This window comes from Loxodonta africana, chromosome X (genome assembly GCF_030014295.1).
Source record: "Loxodonta africana isolate mLoxAfr1 chromosome X, mLoxAfr1.hap2, whole genome shotgun sequence".
Lineage (NCBI taxonomy): Eukaryota > Metazoa > Chordata > Mammalia > Proboscidea > Elephantidae > Loxodonta > Loxodonta africana.
In genome coordinates, this window is record NC_087369.1 from 152,217,048 (window position 1) to 152,237,297 (window position 20,250).

Below are 20,250 nucleotides of genomic sequence, written 5' to 3' on the forward strand. Positions count from 1 at the left end.
AACAAATATATCTTTAATAACTTGAAACTCCAAAGACTCAAAAGGGGAACAAAACAGACCCAAAGAATTTCCTCCTTGAAAAAACAGCTTTCATTTCTTTTCCAACAGTTGTAATCACCAAGCTGGCCTTTCTTAAAAAGCTTGCCTTTTGAGTCTAACATAAAGAAAAACAAAAATCACAGTCTTCCCAAATTATATTCTTAAACCAAATTCCACCCAAATTCTTTAACAAATGTCTCCCAGTTCTGGGCTAATACCATTGTTTCTGGAAGCTTACAACCTTACAGCCTCATTGCTTCTAGAAGATATCCTTAAAACGCAGCACCTAAACTGTTTATAACTTTCCCTTCATACACTGAGTCTCAAGTCACAGGAGAGGTAAGGTGAATACTCACCAGGTGATGTGGCCCTTTTCTGTTTCTCTTCAGGAGTCAACCCTAACCCTGCAATTCTTTCATTGTATCTTTTTTTGTTATCTTTTAGAATCTTGTAGGCCTGCAGATCCAAACATGAAAAAATTTATTTCACCAGAAAGCTAGCTCATACCATTTATAATACCATTATCTTTAAATTAAAGGATAAGCTTTTGTCTACGTGAGGTTAATTCCTCTTCATTAAAACCACTACGGCAAAATTATTTTCTTCTTATGAAATAAAAAATATTGGATGTGCAAATATTGGTGTGAAAAAAATAAGGTAAGCAAATGTAAATGTTCCAGTTTCCGATTTTCTTAGGCTCTATGTAAAGAACTCTCTTCATATTGAATGCTGAAGGTACAGCTAGAGAAAAAATGAAAGTATTCTTTTCTAGGAGAAAAGGCACTAGGAAGGACCAAACAATTATATTGAGCAGAAAGGGGTTTTGGATTATGCTGGACACTAGCTGTGAAATCAATCTATATGGTCCTGATCCTGGGCAGGAAGCTGGGACACAAATTTTCCTCATGTAATGGATGGAATTGTATCCCCTCAAATATGTGACGGAATCCTAACCCCGATGCCTGCAGGTGGAATTCTGTCTGGAAACAGGGTTTTCTTTATGTTAATGAGGCCACATCAACATAGGCTGTGTCCTAAACCTAATCACTTCTGAGGTATACGGAGCAACATAGCCACAGAGACAAGGAAACAAACGGGGAAGACAGGTGGCATGTGAAGACTGCTAAGGAACTGAGGAATGCTGAGGCTACAGACCCTAGAAGAGACAAGGCTCTTCCCCTAGAGCCAGCAGAGGACCTTCCCCTAGAGCCAGCAGAGGACCTTCCCCTAGAGCCAGCAGAGGACCTTTCCCTAGAGCTGGTGCCCTGAATTTGGACTTCTAGCCTCCTGAACTGTGAGAAAACAAATTTCTGTTCTTTAAAGCCACCCACTTGTGATATTTTTGTTACAGCCAAAAACCAAAAACCCACTGCTGTTGAGTCAATTCTGACCCATACTGCCCCTATAGGACTGAGTAGAACTGCCCCGTAGAGTTTCCAAGGAGCGGCTGGTGAATTCCAACTACCAACCTTTTGGTTAGTAGCCACAGCTCTTAACCACTATGCCACCAGGGTTTCCTTTGTTACAGCAGCACTAAATTAAGGCCTTGGAGAACTACAAGGTGCTCAGGTAATGGAAACATGGCCACCTGTATCCTATTCTCACAGAGTAATTCATCTTTCCCTCAGTGGTCTATCCTTTTCCTAAACTGATGAGGCAGAAGGAGCCTTATTAAGAAATGCTACACACGGATATTTATTAAGGGTCAACACTTTGCTTAAACCCTGTTGTATTTAAAATATATTATCTTTTCTATTCTTTCAAACTGAAGCAGGGCCCCTTACCATTATGATTGGTTGTTTTTTCTCTTTTAACATACAGCACCAGAGTTTCTTTATTGGAGATTAAAAAAAGAAAGCAGTAGGCAAGAATGACTTGTTTTAATTATAATACTTTTGCTCTCTTTGTATCCCACAGGATCAACAAGAGAGGGATTTAAATGACTACATGTCCAATGAAATTCCAGATTATTAACTGCAGGAGAACGTCAAAACCATTTGAGGAAGTACCACAAAACATGTTCGAAGACTATTTCTCTGACCCCTTACAGAGTGGCCCATTAGACAATGTGCCGCGATAGGGACGCTGGACCCTGAAACCTGGGCTTCACGGTGATCAGCATGCAAACATTTAACATGGGAGATGAATGGAGTAGAAAGCTAAGCACTGTGTATCAAAAGCCAATGATTATTCCTTGAATTTACCATTAAACTTCTTCAGTTAATAAACTGAATTCAATTTACATTAATTTCAGAAAGAAAGTTATATCTTGGCATAGGATACTATAATAAAAGTTCAGTATGCCCTCATACCTAAAAAAAAAAGTTTATTTTAAGAAAAGAGAATTTACCAAAAAAAAAAAAAAAAGGCTTAATCTAGTCAACATGAGTGAAAAGAAAAATAAGATGGGGCCATGTTCACATTGAGAGGAATATCCAAAAATAGCCTAAGCTCAAACCTCCTAATGGCTTCACAAATGAGGGAAAAGCAGACCAAGAAATATAGTGACGTTTGATGGGAAAGTGAAAGAATGAGGGCGTGGCGTGTGTGTGTCCGTCAGTGTCTGTGTGTGTGTTTGTGTGTGTTTGGAGTTCCTGGGTGGCATAAATGGTTGCCGCTTGGCTGCTAACCAAAAGGTTGGATGCTGGAGTCCACCCAGAGACGCCGTGGTGGAACAGCCTGGCGATCTACTTCTGAAAGACCACAGCCTTGAAAACCCTATGGAGCACAGTTCTACTCTGACACACATGGGGTTGCCATGTGTCAGAATCAACTTAATGGCAACTGGTTTCAATCAGTTATGTATGTATATACACATCAGCTTTTAAGCTGAACGTTCGGATGCAAAGCTAAGTTTAGAGACATACAAAATCAGAATTTACTTTCCTGTATTCCCAGTTTGCACTGATTTCCAATTAGTGAAATGTCAGGTTAAAAAAAACTACATATTTATGAAAAATATCAGAGGAGACAATTTTTCTGAACAGATGAACATGGTGGCGTTTATTCAACTTAAAGGAATTTGAAAGGAAACAGGTCGCTTTCTGTATGAGGCAACGCAATCCTACCAGTTGAACAACGGCAACCAAACCCACTACTGTCGAGTCGATTCTGACTCATAATGACTCTTACGACAGAGTAGAACTGCCCCACAGAGTTTTCGAGGCTGTAATCTTTATGGAAGCAGACTGCCACATCTTTCTCCCATGGAGCGGCTAGTGGGTTTGAACTGCCGACCTTTCAGTTAGCAGCCTAGCACTTTAACCACTGTACCAGCAGGGCTCCTGAATAATAACAGAAGGCTGAGATTAGGGGATCTGCTTAAGGTCCTAGAGAAAGACACCAACAAAAGAAGAGAAACTCTTGCGTCCATGCCAATAAGGAGTTCATATCTGAAATCTAAGCACCAGAAGCACTGTTCAAATCAGTGGTTTTCAAACGCAGGTTGCTACCTGTTAGTGGCCTATGGAATCAATTTAGTAGGCTGTGGTCAGCATTAAAAAAAAAAAAGAGAATGGAAAATATTAAAGCATATTTTGCACTGTAAGAGTATTATTTCTTGGATTTTTGTTGCAGTTTTATATACTTTATTATGGGTTGTAACATAAAATGTATTTCTGTGTGTGGATCACGGTTAAAAAAAAAGAAAGATTAAAGCCACTGGACCCCAAGTGAACATTTCAGAATAATTTTCCTGTTCTTAGTGTTGCTCCCTTCTTTTTTGGAGGCAGTGGAGGGAAGAACGGAAAGCACTTCTAATATAGGAACCGCTGAAGTTGTATTTATACTTAATTAGAAGCATTCTGGAAACCCCGGTGGCGTAGTAGTTAAGTGCTACGGCTGCTAACCAAAAGGTGGGCAGTTTGAATCCACCAGGCGCTCCTTGGAAACCCTATGGGGCAGTTCTACTCTGTCCTTTAGGGTCGCTATGAGTCGGAATCCCTCATATGAGGAAAAAAAGTTATGAAGAAACACTAAACAACGTATAGCCCTATCTCATCAAATCTGAACTCCGATCTTCAGTAAATAGTTCTCCTGAAATGCATACCAATTTCAGAGAAAAAAAATCTAAGCTACTTCAGACCAAAATTTTTTTTATAATTTTTATTGTGCTGTAAGTGGAAGTTTACAAATCAAGTCAGTCTCTCACACAAAAACCCATATACACCTTGCTACACACTCCCAATTACTCTCCCCCTAATGAGACAGCCCGCTCTCTCCCTGCACTCTCTCTTTTCGTGTCCATTTTCACCAGCTTCTAACCCCCTCCACCCTCTCATCTCCCCTCCAGGCAGGAGATGCCAGCATAGTCTCAAGTGTCCACCTGATCCAAGAAGCTCACTCCTCCCCAGCATCCCTCTCCAACCCATTTCCCAGTCCAATCCATGTCTAAGAGTTGGCTTTGGTCAGATCAAGTTTTTTATAACTGAAAACCTAATGCAAGGCTGTACCACATAGTTCAATAACAGCTGCAGGTAGACAAAAGCTTATCATTTAACCTGAAACCACATAGTATAGTAGCTTTAGTATTACCAGTGTTGGATAAACACAGAGGACCAGGAGGCATTTAACTGAATGGCTTGAGAGGAACTTGTGCTTCTTAGATATTTCTAGGGTGAGAGAGAGCAACAGTGACCAGCCCTGTCTTGTGGACTGGAATTGAGAGAATTTGCCTGGTCAACTCTGTGGAGGACATCCAACTCTGGTATAGCAACATAAACCAGAGGTTCAAATTGATATAAACGTGTCAAACCCAAACTTAAAAGTCCATTTTTAAATGAATGGGGGTGGAACAGATGGAAGAAACTGAAACAGAGATATGAAATGGAAAAGTTAAGGCTCAGGGGTAGTATCTGAATGATGAACAAGAAGCATTTAAGAAAGCAGTCGACGTGAATGTGTTAGCTTGTACCACTTCAGCCACTAGATTGACTAAATTAGAGATCACAAAAGGGACACTGCCAAATGAACTTACTTTAAAATACAGGTTGGGGGTGGGTGGGGAGACTATCGCAATTTATAGACCTCCTCAGAAGCATTCAATAAAATGCCTTTGCACAATAAAAATCAGGTTATTTGAAATGTTTCCTACAAAACATGCAAAACTACATTTCACCTAAAATGACTCAGAATGGATGGTGCTCAAGTTTCCTTTAATTGCTTATTCAATGTTTACCACCAAAACCTGTCCTGTTAGCCATGCAGCACTAAAGCACAATACAACGTAGCATCATAAAAAATTAGGAACTAGGGAGAAGTTTTGAAGGGGCTGATACTGTGATGTGCAATAATCATTAAATTTATGGTTTTAGAGATATCCCGTGGGACTTAAAACAGATCGAAGAATGACATCTGAGGACTCCCTAATGGCTGACAATGTCCCTTTAATAAATACCTAGTAAGCACATGCTGTGAATATTTTATTGTATTCTAATGGCTCAAGTATTCATTCATTAGTGCCATGGTCTCAACCACCCTACCCCCAAATACATTTTAGTGTAAGCATCTTACATAATAAACTCCTGCCTCAGTGACTGCTGCTCCTACAATTAAGTAGTATACTAGGCTGCTGCCATCTTTCCCAGAAGCACCTGCAGACGCTAGTGATCTAGAAGGGGATCCTAGGTGATGACACTGCACAACTGTAGGTAAAGATAGGGCCAAGACAAAAACAAAAGGAAACAGAAAAAGCACTAAGTATTAATGAAGAAACATTCAATACAAAGACAAGGGAGCATTTTTGGTGACTCTGTGCTAAAAAAACAAACAAAAACAAAAGCTGCTCCAGGACTAGAGGAGGGAAATGTGTATTTCATCCATGTGCGTTCTCAGACAGATCTCGCCTATTTCTTACTCTGATTTGACTCACAACTATCAAAAGTTGTCTACTCTTCTTGTGCATCTGGAGGTCAGGCCAGGGTATGAGGATATAAAAATAATTTTCATGTCCCCTTTTTGGGAACCTAGTGATCAAGGAACAAAGGTTAAGTTCACTGTCTTACTAATGTAGAAAGATCTAAAATTGTCATGGCTTCCAACTGTTTGCTCTTAGTAAGTAAAACCAAAAGCTCCCTTCAATCAAGGTTGTTGCTAGGTATTATCTAAGTTGGTTCACTCAACGCCACATGATCCAACTTTAGGCTGATCTGCTTAGTCACAGTAAACCCTGCCAAGTTTAAACAAAACAAAACAAAAACACACCCACAAAATAATTCCTCTGTGACCAACTAAGCTGATCAGAGTTCATTTAAGTAGCTATAATTGTGCCAATACTACATAGCAGTTAAACACTGTATTTCTCACCTCATGCAAACTCCCCTCTAAAATTACTGGAGACACTAGGCCTGCTTCTATAGTTTAGTCTTAGGGTGAAATTCAGGGATACTTTTCCTTTTAGGAATACGTAATATTTTGGATTGAAGATTGCTGTTTTTTAATGATTGATTACCTTAAGCTGAGGAAAAATAAAATATTTGACAAAAATGGCTCAAAATCAAATATTGTGCTAAGGAGCTGCAATGAATTCTGACCTTATCCACAGGTTAGTGTGCCATTTCCAAGAGAACATACAATTTTGTGGGTTAGTCAAAGCTAAGAAAATCACAATGGCTTCCAAGGAAACAGTGAAAAGACAACTGAAAAGAGCAGAGGTCAATCAATGTGAGATTAAATTTCAGTCATTCCCAAATTGCCTCTCTTAGGATATTAGACAGTAGGCACTTTAAAGAAGGCTTTCTGGAAAGTTTTCCAAAAGAAGCAAGCAGAATTAATTGCAAAAGTTTGAAAGCAGAGTAGTATTAAGTCCACTAATGGGAGCTGTTTGGCAGCAGCTTTGCTACTTACGTATGCACCAGCTCCTATGGCTGATAAGCCCACAAAAAGGACTAACACAGAATTATCGATTTTGCCCCCTGATGCACCAGAGCTAGCCATTCGTCTTGTCATCTGGAGTTCTAGGGGAACATGCCATCGCTGGAACAAGTTGCCTAAGGAACACAATTTATTAAGACACACACACAGAAAAATAGAAGTTAATACATATTTATGACTAAACATCAATGCATTGTATGAGTAAAGACTTTCTGCCCAGAGGGCTATGTGGTGTTCATTGTTAAATAACCAAGAAAAAGAGAATCAAAACTAAACACACAAATACTACAGATACCTGAATGTACACGCTTAAGTTGTTGACTTTTTTTTTTCAAGTACAATTTAATGCTGTCCAGTAAGAAAATTTACAGCTTCCAGAAAAGATAATGAAAATCATATGGGCAGTTCATTTCTCCCCCTTCACACCTTCACAATAAATGAAGTAAACACAAATAGATGACTAAGTAGATAGATAAACAAAGTTAACCACAGGCTACCTGGGACACTGTTGTAATCATAAAAGAAGTAATCTAAATGGCTCAAACCTTGCATAAAATAAAACACTTTAACACAATCTAACCATGACTTAGTTTAGTTTTCTGTGAAAGGTAATGTGTCCTGGAAGACAGAAATGATAAAACTCAGAAGAATTCAAGAAAAAAATTAATTTCTCTTCCCCCCCAAGAACTAAAAATTTAAGACTACGAAATATTCCAGAACGACCAAATTTAAAATGCCCACCAACTACGTGGCTCTTATTTCTCCAAAATAATTCCAAGATTATTTTGATGTAAAACTATGACAACTGTGTAATGATCTAATGATCATACTAACTCTCGAACACAGAAATGTAAGAGTTTCATAGATTTCTTTCTTCAGGGGATGCTGGTATTTTCAGATGCAGGAAGGTCTTAGCACCTTCTCTTCTTGTACTAGTCCTCATGTTGACTGCTGCTCTAGGTCAAGGGTCAGCAAACTTTTTCTGCAAAGGGTCAGATATTAATATTTTCAGCTTTGCAAGCCATATGGTCTCTGCCACAAGTGTTCAATTCTGCTGCTGTTGAGCAAAAACAAACATGTTGTGTACCATCAAATCGATCCCGACTCACAGCAACCCTACAGGATAGAGTAGAACTGCCCCAAAGGGTTTCCTAGGCTATAAATCTTTATGGAAGCAGACCGCCTCATCTTTCTCCCTAGAAGCCACTGGTGAGTTCAAATCGCCGACCTTTCGGTTAGCAGCCGAGAACTTGACCCATTGTACCACCAGGGTTCTTAAAGCAACCACAGACAATATACAAATGGATGGGCATTTTTGTGTTCCAATAAAACTTTCTTTATGGACACTGACATCTGAACTTTATATAATTGTCACGTGTCACAAATTATTATTCTTTTGATTTTTTTCAACCATTAAAAAAAATGTGAAAACTGTTCTTAGCTTACTAGGGGCACAAAAAACGTGCAGTGGATCAGAGTTTGCCAACTTGAATCTAAAGCAGTGTTCTCAAACTTGAATCTGGACGACAATCACCTGGAGGGTTTGTTAAAACACAGATCTCCAGGCCTCACCCCCAGAGTTTCTGATTCTATAGGTCTGGGATGAGACACAAGAATTTTCTTTTCTAACAAGTTCCCAGGTGATGCTGATACTGCTGGTGTGGGGACCACACTTTTAGAACCACTGGTCTAGAGGTCGGTAGATACGTTCCTGTCCCGACTAGGCTTTAAAAGACAAACAGAATGGGCACTGGGAACAGCAGGCCATGTGTGCTTGTAGAGATTGGGAATAGGGAGCCTCTCCGCTTGCTTTCACAACTGCAGGGCACAGAGGGGTAAAAATGAGTCCAGTACAGATCTGCAGTCTTCTCACCTGAAATCCTTAGGACCATGTGTGTTAAGAGAATTCAGAACTGTTTGCTTTATTTAAGTATATCGTGCATATACCAGATATTAAGTAACAGCCAACACAGTAAGGGACAGCAACTCATAGTCAAACACATCAAATATTTCTATGACCAATCACACTAAGTGAAATAAGCAAAAGATTATAAACCACCTCTCTCCAATTCAGGGCAGGTTTTACTGGCAGGTGAGTTACCAAAACTTGACTTTTAGTGCTATTTGAATTCCTGAATTGCAGATAAAAGACTATGGACCTATACTCTTTACTGTTCTTATTTCTTACCTGCTTCAGATTCCTTGATTACCACAGGAAAGAAAATCGTTTAGATTTGGAAAATAACAGCAAATTATGAAAAGAAATAAAAAGACATGTGAAAGGATGGAGAAGCTGATCTCAATCTGGGCAAGCCCTTGATTTTCAGAAGTCCGTAAGAGCGACGAAGCAGCAGCGGAAGTAGAAACAGACAACTGTCAGAGCTCAGAAAATGAAACTGGCTAGAAGAAGTCCCACGAGGTTAAGTTCAGTTAATTGAGTTTTTGTCCCTTACCTCTACCCCAAATATTTGCTGAAAATGTTTTAAAAAATTCTGGTGAGCCCTCTTGAAGATCCTAAATCCAGAAGGCATAACAACTTTTTTCTAATGTAACACCGATATGTTTATTCTATTTTGGCTTGTTTTACACAAACTGAAAAAAAATAAGCGTGTAGATTTGGGAAAGTTTACTAGCTTTTGGCTCAATTTGTGAAAAAATAAAGCACTTCAAAGTAAATTGGTTTAAAAAAAGTAAATTGGTTAACATTTAAACTACTGCTTGAAAAGAAACGTAATATGACACTATTATCACGAACAAACCAACTTTTTACAGACCTATGAAGTTACTTTAAGTATTGGAAAGGTACTAAGGTAAGTATTGCATAGATATATTTATACCACCCCCCCCAATTTTCTTTTACCCATAAAATTACACCCATGCCTTTCTCCTTATAGCTTCAAAATTCTAGGATATTTTATATCAGGATGGCAATATGCCTTTTCACTTGTCTTACTAGTGAGAAAGCCAGCCTTACTCCTTGCCTTCTCATTATTGCACCAGTCTACTTGTTTAAGATTTTCTGCAAGCAGACCGCACATACAGAGGGAGAGCTTTGTTCCTCACACTTAGAATTCTAATACTTGATATGCCAATTTGCAGTGTGTAACAGTGCCTGACACACAGTGCCTGCTCAAAAAAAATTTGCTGAATTAATGAATGAATGAAACAGAAAATCTTCTATTGATAAGGGCTGAACATTCTGAAGAACTCTTTGCAAAGTGTTACCCAGATCCCGTTGATTTCAGGTTGCTTAATAATAAATTAGTACCCTCAAATGCCACAGGATAACATTAAAATAGTACCTAAACCAGCAAGTTCATTTCTTCAGGCTTCATACTCTCCTGTTTATCCATACTTGCAGAGGACTTTTCCAGAAATATATCTATGCAATTTAGGCACCTTGGAACCCCAAATCGTTAAAAGGTCCACATTTTCTTTTTTGTTTGCTTGTTTTTTTTTTAAATAATTTATTTTATTTGTTGTTGTTGTTAAGTCCATATACTACTGAGACTTGTTTCCTGAATGTCAAACTGGTTTTTCCCACACGGATAAAACAAAGATAGGGCATAACTACGAGCTCCATCCATTGTAGCTAGGCTCCTCTTTATAAGGAATCCCACAACTATTTCTCTTATCACCTTTTTCTTTTAAAGCATCAACTCTTGCTGGCATTTTAAAACACTCAGGGTAGTAACAACTACAGTACAGTATGAACCACTCTGATGAAAGGCACTGTAGGAAAAATGATTCAGATGACAAAAAAGGAAATCTAATCACTCTCTCTGCAAAGTTGTCCTTCAACGTACTAGGCTTCAGTCTGCTTTGACAAACATTCACTGAGAATTCACCATGTTCTGGAGACAGTGCAAGATGCTGAGGACACGAAGACTACTAGGTCATGGTCCCTGTCCTCCCTGGGCAGAGTTTAAGAGGCGAGAATGGCTGCTACTCTGAATATCAGGAAACGAGCCTGATACAAATCACAAGAGACTAAGGTTGCTCAGTTTGGTCTTTTAATTCTTTGGCCAATGGAACAGTATTGCCCAAATTTGCCTGATTACACGAATTACATGGAGGGGCTTGTTAACATGCAGAGTCTCAGGTGTGAGGTCGGCCCACCACTTGATTCATATGACCAGGCAACTCTGGGAAACATGACCTAGAAGAAAGTTAAGACATGCAGCACATCCCCTCAAAAAGTTAGAAAGTTTCTAGAAAAAAACGATTTATTAACTGGTGACAGAAAAAGCTGACTTGCCAGATATTTTCTTCAGGAAAGCTTTGCCTCAGCAGAAAGAGTGGGGGAAGGCTCAACTTCTAGGCTTCAAAAAAAAAAAAGTGCCATTTGGCAGTGTCCAGGAAGTCTGGATCCTTGCCTACAAGGAGTCAAGTTTCCTTTTCAAAGAGGTTAGAAGGATAGAAAGAAGATTCCGAATAGAGAAAAAAGCTCAAACATTTGAACTTCAGGTCAGGGGTCAGTGACCAATTTGATCACACAGGCAGCACAATGTTTGGTGACCAAATAAAATATTACAGAACAGAAAATATCTATTACCTAAGCCATCTGCATAAAACCCATTGCTGTGAGTTGATGCCGACTCATAGTGACCCTGTAGGACAGAATAGAGCTGCTCCATATGGTTTCCAAGAATTAAACAAACAAACCCACTGCCGTTGAGTCAATTCCGACTCATAGCGACCCTACAGGACAGAGTAGAACTGCCTGCCCCATAGAGTTTTCAAGGGGCACCCGGTGGATTCAAACTGCCAACCTTTTGGTTAGCAGCCATAGCACTTAACCACTACGCCACCAGGGTTTCCTTCCAAGGAATAATAGCTGTTACTAAGGCAGTAGGCAACGTACGTAATTGAAATAAACCTGACAACAGTGACAGCTGTGGATGACATAGTTGCAAGGCAGGTTTGGAGTTTGCTAACATCCTGGCAAAGTATGGAGGAGGGGGCTATTAGATAACATTCTATCAGTACTAAATTTCTTAAGAATAGTAACGGTATTGTGTTTATGTTGGAGACACATGCCAAAATATTGGCAGGTGAAGTGTTATGATGTCTGTAGTATTTCAAATGGTTTAGCATTCTCCAGAGCCCTGGTGGTGCAGGGGTTAAGAACTCGGCAGCTAACCAAAAGATCTGCAGTTCAAATCCACCAGGCGCTCCTTGGAAACTCTACAGGGCAGTTCTACTCTCTCCTATAGGGTCGCTATGAGTCAGAATAGACTCAACGGCAACGGGTTTATAGTGTCCCTGGGTGGTACAAATGGTTTACACGCTCAGCTGCTAGCCTAAAGGTTGGAGGTTTGAGTACACCCAGAGATGCCTCAGAAGAAAGGCCTGGCAATCTACTTCCAAAAAATCAGAGCACTGAAAACCCTATGGAGCACAGTTCTACTCTGACACACACGGGGTCGCCATGAGTCGAATTCGACTTGACTGCAACTGTTTAAAAATATATATATATACACACACACACATACACACAAATATAGCAAGTTAACAATTGGTGAATTTAGGTGAAAGACAGATGGGTATTTGTTTTGCTACTCATAAAACTTTTCCTCAGATTTGAAAAATTCCAAAATAAAATGTTGGGAAATAAAAAGTATAGGGGGGATAAAGGGAAAGAAAAAGCAAGCTTTTTGATCTTCCATCTTCATTCTGTGAGGGGGAAATGGTGTATAAACAAACACTGCCTCTTTACCCCCTCGGCAAAAACATATGGTAGATGCTATGTGAAAAATAAATCAGATTAAAAGCATCAAGCCACAAAACAGGGTTAATTCCTAAAATGATTGGGAACCCACTCCCACCCATTTTTAAAGGCAGGTGATGTCATACTCTGGTGCTCGGCCAAAGAATAAGGAGTAAGTGCGTACAAAGAGACTGACATATTTGTCAGGAAGTCAGACTATATTCTACAGTAGCCTGCCTTCGAATAAGGTCACGCAATGGAAAAAGCCATTTTGAGTCTGTATTTTTCAGTAGTTCTAACAGCACCAGGAGTCCCTGGGTGGCGCAATCAGTTAAATGCTCAACTACTAACCAAAAGGTTGGCAGTTAGAACCCACCCAGAGGTGGTGCTGAAGACAAGCGTGGTGATCTGCTTCCAAAAACCCTATGGAGTGCAGTTCTTCCTTGCACACATGGGGTTGCCACGACTTGGAATTGACTTGACAACAACTGGTTTTTGGCTTTTAATATCATCAACCATCTAAATGCATTTAACTTTGCAAATCGTGTTTAATTGATGAGAACTTTTGGTCAGACTTCACAATGCTAGTACAAAGTTGTGAGTCTCAAGCAAAATAAGTATACAAAGTTTGAAAGACCAGTGAGGATGAAAATCTTCAGGTCAACTGACACTTCTCCAATTGCTAGGCAACGTGCACAGAGCACCATCATTTCAACGCACAAAACCCACAGAGATGACATCCACAGGCTGGGGCATTAGTTAGACAGCCAAGGCACATGTTTTTAAGCTCCAGGAGCAATATGTCTTAGCACAGACCTCAGACACACCCGTCAGGAAACATTTTACTGAAGCATAGCAACTGGAAAAACTGTTCAAATGCACATTTGCAAAAAATCTAACAATCTAAGGGAAATATTTTCCACTTTTTAGTTTCAAAGCACCACAAATGCCCTGGAGTGGTCGGTCATTTGAAGGTTATTAATTAAAAAAAAACTATGCGCCTCCTACAGGTGGATAATTCACTACATCATGAAGTTGTGCAGATTAAAACTATAAGCCGGCTCAGGCCATGCTCAGATAAATTCATGGATATCTGATATACAATGAGCATATTACTGGAAGGGGAATTGAATTCATTCTTAACCTCTGGAATCAAACTTTAGTTGGCAGTGTGGAGTTGTGGCATGGGGATTAGGGGCCTAGAGACTGGCAAACTAACCTTAGCTCTGCCTATTAATTAGCTACGTGTCCTCGGGCAAGAAATTTCAGCTCTCTGTGTCTTCCTTTATTATCTATAAAGTGGCTGGGTACCAGAAAACCCCTTCTGGCTCTAAAATTTGATGATACAACTTCGTGGAGGGCAGATACAATACTTTCCGCAAATCATTACTTTGAAGAATTAAAGACCACTGATCCTGGGCCAACACTCTTGGGGCCTGGTGCACAACTGAATCCTTCCTTGCACTGCACTGTTTCTGTGTCATAGGTCATTCAGATCTATGGATCTCATCTTGGGCTTGGAAGGTAGAGCAGATATTATTCTCATGACAGAAAAAACCTAGGCATGAGGCTTAAATATCCTGCCTCACAGGGCACGAAAAAGTCTTTCTACTTGACCTCATTGCTCTGAAAGGGTGAGAGTGGTGGGGAGGCGGCGTGGGACAAGACACGATGGCCAGCTGCTCTGGTAACCTTGAACAGCAAACCCTCCCAGGAAAAGGCCTCATGGGGACTACTAGGGTGCAATTCCCATGAAGGTCAGCTCGGCACAGCCGGCCGAATTCCTCTGCTTTCCGAAACCAATAGTATGGATTTCAATTCGGGACTCATACAACTGTAGGCGTGTTAAGACTTTTGAGGGGGGAGGGCGGAAGGGCTGCGAGGCATCAGAGCCTAGGACGGCCATGCCCGGGGACGCTGGAGGTGGGGGTGCCCGAGATGGGTCAGTCAGTCACCTGGGAGCCGGTTCTTCTGCCTCGGGCTTCTGACGCACACGGTCCGCACCAAGGGCGTCAGCTTCTGCCTCAAGGCACCCGCCGCCAGGGCTCCACACCTGAACATTTCGGCCACAGCTCCTCTGGGTCGCCTCCTCCTTCCCTGTCTTCTGCCTCGCCGACGGCCGGGTCAAACACCGTGGGCGCTTGTTCGCGCCCCTCCCTTCCCACGCACACTACGCAGGCTCCACCTCCCGGCTCCGCGTGAGCATTGGACAGTTCCAGGCAGCGTGCGGGAGCAGGGGAACGGAACGCGACCGGGGGCTGACTGCGCAGGCGTCGCATTCAACGCCGCACTGCGATTGGCCGGCGTGGGGAAACGTGCCAGAGAGGACCAAGGACAATGTACTCATGCGCGAGCTACTAACCACTGGCAAAGATCCCGGTCCCTGGTTTCGAGTGTCCGCGTGTTGATGACAACGCGTTGGCCTGAGCGAGTTTGAAAAGCTGGCCAAGGAGGGACCTGTGAGTCCTCTTTGCCTGGCGGTTGGGGCTACTGCAGCCGCTGTTTCGATGGCAGGAACTGATAACAGCACCTCACACAGCGTGGACCCGGCACCACGCTTTGTTCTGTTTTAGCCACTAGCTAGATACTAAGCTTTTCGGACTGTCTGAATTGAGTTCACTTCCAGTCTTTCCATAGGTCCAAGGCGGGGAACCTGGCTTCCCAGATCCGGAGGAGACTTCCATCTTTTGCAAATTGCTGCCACTTTCCGCATCCAACCCCTGTTTCCGGGACAAGTGGTCCCTCAGCGCTCTCCTTTTCCCGATATCCCATTTATATTGTGCAATTCTGTATTCTGGATGCTGTACCAGGTGCTGCGGTTCGTCTCCTGCTATTATGGCTTCCGTGTTTGAGAGCAGGATGCTGGCAAAAAGAGTTCGTGCTTCACAGACTTTCTGTGAGAGAAATCCTAAGCAGAGCTTCACAATTTTGGGAGGAGTAGGGTGAGGCGCTGTTTTGAACATGTCAAATGTAAGCTAAATTAGAAATAATTTTTTGGCTGTATGCAGAACGTAAAACCAGTTGCTGTGGAGTCAGTTCCAACTCATGGCAACCTGAGTATGTCTACCAGAGTAGAATGTGCTCCTTACGGTTTTCAATGGAAGTGGATTGCCGGGCCTTTCTTCCGAGACATCTCTGGGTGGACTCGAACAGCCAAACTTTCAGTTAGCAGATGAACGCATTAACCCTTTGCACCACCCAGGGGCTCCATGCAGAGCATAAAAAAAAATAGCATATGCTTTTTTCAAAGATTCGGGTGACGTATTCATTCAGCACGTATTTACTGAGCACTTGCTACTTGGACTGTACTGTGAAAGGGGCTTTGGGAGATAGAAAAAGTATAGGAAGTGGTCACTGTCTTGTTGGGGAGATGACATATACTGCTTATTCAAATTATAAATTGTATCTGGTGGTGTAGTGGTTAAGTGCTATGGCTGCTAACCAAAGGGTCGGCGGTTGGAATCCACCAAGTGCTCCTTGGAAACTCTGTGGGGCAGTTCTACTCTGTCTTACAGGGTCACTATGTGTCGGAATTGACTCCACGAAAACTTTTTTTTTTTTTTTTTTTGGTGTAGTGCCAGAGCAAGAGAAGAGTATGGGCTGGAATGACTAAGGAAGGACTTCATGCAAGAAGTGTTACATGAGCTGTGCCTTCAAGGATGAGTAGTAAAATTCAAATAGACAGTGGAGCAAGAGGAATGATATTTCAAGTGGTGAATCTATTGTGACCAAAGGTAACCTTTTTAGTGGCTAAGCACGTCGACTTTGGATCCAGACCACCTTAAGCTGAATCCTGGCTCTGCCACTTCCTAAGCTATGTGACCTTGGGCAAGTCATTTAATTGTGTCTACCAATCTCATAGGGTTGTTATGAAGATTAAATGGGTTAATGTTTGTGAAGCGTTTTATAGGAAGCACCACCGTGTGTTAAATTAAAAGGCTTAGAGGTATACAAACAAAACTCAGCACATTTCCAGGGGACAAAGAGAAACCAATATGTCTGGGGCAGAGAATTCAGACTAGGAAGAAGCGGTGAGGACTGGTAAGTATGATGGGGCCAGATTTGAACTGTCAAAAAGAGTTTGGCCCTAATCTTGTGAGTGATGAAGTAGCTTAATCTTGTGTGTGTGTGTGCATGGAATGTGGATAGGGAATGAAATTATGGAGGCATTGTTTAGGCAGCTTAACCCAGGAAGCAGTCTTTATTTATTTTTCTGGAGCTGGCACTTAATTTCTTTTTATTAAAATTTCCACAAGCCCACGCAGAGAAGCCCCTGGGTAATAAAATAACATCTATGGAGCCCAGGATGGCGCCACACCCCAGCGTCCTCACAAGGCTCACATCTGGCCAGATCAGCAGTGTATGCAGGGCCTTCACTGCCAGCTGCCGCCCCTGCGTGTCCCCTACTAGGCCATGCCTCTGTCGTTGGGTTTAGGGTGGGAAGGAGTCATTTACTGGGCATCTACTGAATGCTGGGCCCTGGGCCAGGTGCTTTACAGACATCATTGCTTTTCATTCTCACGTCCCCTTTCAGACTTGTTGAAGAGGCTGAATAGTTGGCCCAAGCTACCCCTGGCTGCCTGGCTTTAAAGTCCCTCCTTTTCCTGTCTCCATAGTGCAAAGCAGCCTTGAGTGGAAATTATCTAAGGTTCCCTTAACTATTAAGCAGAATAGATTAATGTTCAGAAATGAGTTATATTTTACCTACTGCTGCTTTGGAGGGAGGTGGTAATATTGAAAATATCAATTCCACAATGAGGTAAAAATTACTCATATTAATTTAATATTTTAAAGACCTTACAGACATTGATGATTATTGATGTTTCTAAAAACTAGTAATAAACATGGATTGATTAAATACAAAGTTAAACATATCTGTTGGTGAAAGAGGCTTTGGAAAACACTATGATAATCAAGTACCTATGAAAACAACTGTGTGTATTCAAAAGACAATCATTTAACGATGCATAATCAAAACAGAAGAGGCACAGTATAGCACATTTCATTTTTTTTTTGCCATGGTGCGATGAGGTAGTTTTCTTATCCTTTTAATTAAAAATTGTGTGTGTTTTTTTGCAAAATATACACACATTGAACTAATTTCAAAAAATATAAGTGAAAGCCACCTAAAAATCTCACCCCACAGAGGTAAAACACACTTTTTAATATGGCAAGGTGCCCATCTTGAAACACTGCATTTCCAGGAATCAAAGTTTCTACCCAAATACAGTGTGAATCCTCAGACTCAATGACAAGTTTTTGCCAGATAAATAATCTTATTATGTAGGTGTAAATTCTTTTTATATATCTCTCAGGAAGTTAGCATTAATTCTGGCTATGAGCTGGCAAAGCCTCTTTCCACTCTACCTACCAAAGAAACAAATCCAAACCCATTGCCGTCCGACTCTTGGCGACCCCATGTGTTACAGAGCAGAACTGCCCATAGGGTTTTCTAGGCTCCAATCTTAACAAGCAGGTCACCAGGCCTTTCTTCTGCTGTGCTGCTGGGTGGGTTTGAACTGCCAACCTTCACGTAAGTACCTTTATAGGTTAGCACCTTTAAGTTAGCAGTTGAGCACAAACTATTTGTACCACCCAGTGACCTCCCTCTACCTACAGGATATGCCTAATAATTACCCCCTCCCACTTTTCGTACAGCTGTTCTTGGGTAGATAATGAGTATTTCCTTCAAATACAGTGGTGAATGATCCGGCAAACTATTATCTAGACATCAGACAATCAAAAAACCAAAATGTTGTGTAAAGTTGATGGCTATTGACACTGTACAATGGCAGTTGGTATCCATATGATGACCTTGGATTAGCCAATTATGATTAAATCCTCCCCTGATGCTTGAATAGTATAATCTAGGGTTTCAGACATGGGTGACACATTTATGTGATAAGGGGGTTAGCTATAAATAACGCTTGCTAACTTAGCTATATAGACCCTGTTTTCCCAACCATTTTGAGTAGTGAACTCGGTTGAGTATTCAGTATTCCAGTCCATTTACAGATCTGCCACTGATGCACTGAATTGGTTTTCTCTCGTTGGGAATGGACTAGTCACACGTTTGTCTCTTCCTGAAGCTCAGCCTCACACACAAATAAGATGGCAGCTTGCAGTGCTCCTTGACTCCACGACTTTGGTGGTATTAGCAGTAACTCCTGTGTCGGAGCTATTGGCATATGTTGATATTGCCTTAGCCTATGAAATGGGTGGGGAGGCGGAAGGTCTTAAAAACAAACATAAAATAGGTGCACTTTATTGAATTTCAATTGTAACTCAGTAAGGTTGATTTCAGACAAACTCTGAACCTGCAAATCACTTTCGGGAGAGGGAGCATTGACCTTGACCAAGATGTGTGATTATTAGTAAGCTTTGGGAAGCTGCCCCCAGTACCGTAATAAAGTTGTGTTCATTTATTACCTTCCAAGCATAATCTAGGCTTCTGGCAAATTAGAACCAACCATTTTGTTTTACATTCAGTCGCAGGGGGGTGAACCCACCTAGGGGTTTCCAACTCACTTTGAACGTTCACCGTTCTGGAAGGAATTATGGTTATATGGAGGACCCGGCAATGCAAGGCACTGTGGGGCTTATGCCATGTCCCAAGATCCCTCCACCTGGGCCCGTAATGGTTAGCCCCAGAAACAAAGTCCCCTTTTGCTGGAGCTGCCACCACTCGCTTCCCCCCTTCTCCTACCCGCTCATGGCCCTCTCCCGCGGCAAGCCTTCCCCATTGGCCAGCTAAACACAACCGACTGCTGCAGCCAATGGGAGCCGCTCTCCTGAACATTCAGAGGATGGGTGCTCGTGGTGTGATGAGGGGAGGTTGGCGCCTGGCACGCGCCCCCCTACATCTGGCCCTAGACACACACGCGTACCCACCCGCGCCCCCGCTCCCTCCTCTCAGCTGCACGGACTCCCCACACCCTTCTGCGTATCTTGGCAGAGCCCTCTCCCGCTCCTTGAGGCCCGCGGGTGCACCTGCTCACTCAATAAGACAGAGCATCCCGTTTAGCTCAAGGCTTGGGAGGGGGTCCGTGGAGGCGCGGCTCAGCTGCCCGCCGCCGGGAGGTGAAAGAGGTATACCCCCCACACCGCACACCCCCCACCACGAGCTGCGTTGCTCCGATGCCGAAGAGCCCCGGAGATGCCTTAGGCACAGCGCTTTTTGTCCTCCCCAGCTCTGCCACCTGCCCGATGACCCCTGGCACTCGGAGAAAGTGGGGGTGGGGCCCCGGGACAGAAGACATTAGTCGGGGCGCGCAGAAAGGAAGGCCGCCCCGGGGTGGTGTGTGCAGCGTTCCCCACCCCCTTCTTTTCCTCCTCCAGCTTCTTCCCTCCGGGGTGTCCCAGGGGTCCAGGCAGGGGGAGGGTCTAGGCCTAGGCGCGGCGGCGGCTGCGGCTCTGGGAGCGCCATCGGGTAGCACGCCCTGGTGTCCCGTCCGAGGGCACAGGCGGCAGGAGGAGGCTCACGGCTTGCCCACTCTCCTCCATCCATCGCTCCTCCTCTCCTGGTTTTTGTGTTGGGGCCTTAGAGCTCTCAGGAGGGTGCGCTGGAGGAGGGGGGCCGGGGCGAGAGCACCCCCTTCCCGCGCGCGCGCACACGCTCCCGGCGCACGCAC

The 20,250-nt window shown here is 42.6% G+C and overlaps 1 protein-coding gene across 3 annotated transcripts in view; it reads right to left on the minus strand.

The window, feature by feature from the left end:
- AIFM1 (apoptosis inducing factor mitochondria associated 1) overlaps nucleotides 1–14,788 on the minus strand; it is a 33,485-nt gene extending 18,697 nt beyond the window's left edge. The window contains exons 1-3 of one of the 3 annotated variants that reach the window (XM_023553829.2): nucleotides 14,575–14,788; nucleotides 5,551–5,681; nucleotides 396–495 (exon numbers count right to left, since the gene is read on the minus strand). In XM_023553829.2, coding sequence (XP_023409597.1) covers nucleotides 396–495; nucleotides 5,551–5,681; nucleotides 14,575–14,680 — 337 coding nt within the window. In that variant the 5' untranslated portion in view covers nucleotides 14,681–14,788. Of the gene's footprint in view, nucleotides 1–395; nucleotides 496–5,550; nucleotides 5,682–6,882; nucleotides 7,026–14,574 lie in introns of those variants that run through there. The other 2 variants (XM_003414744.4, XM_064277577.1) reach the window with 2 other exon arrangements.
- Nucleotides 14,789–20,250: the final 5,462 nt, after the last annotated feature.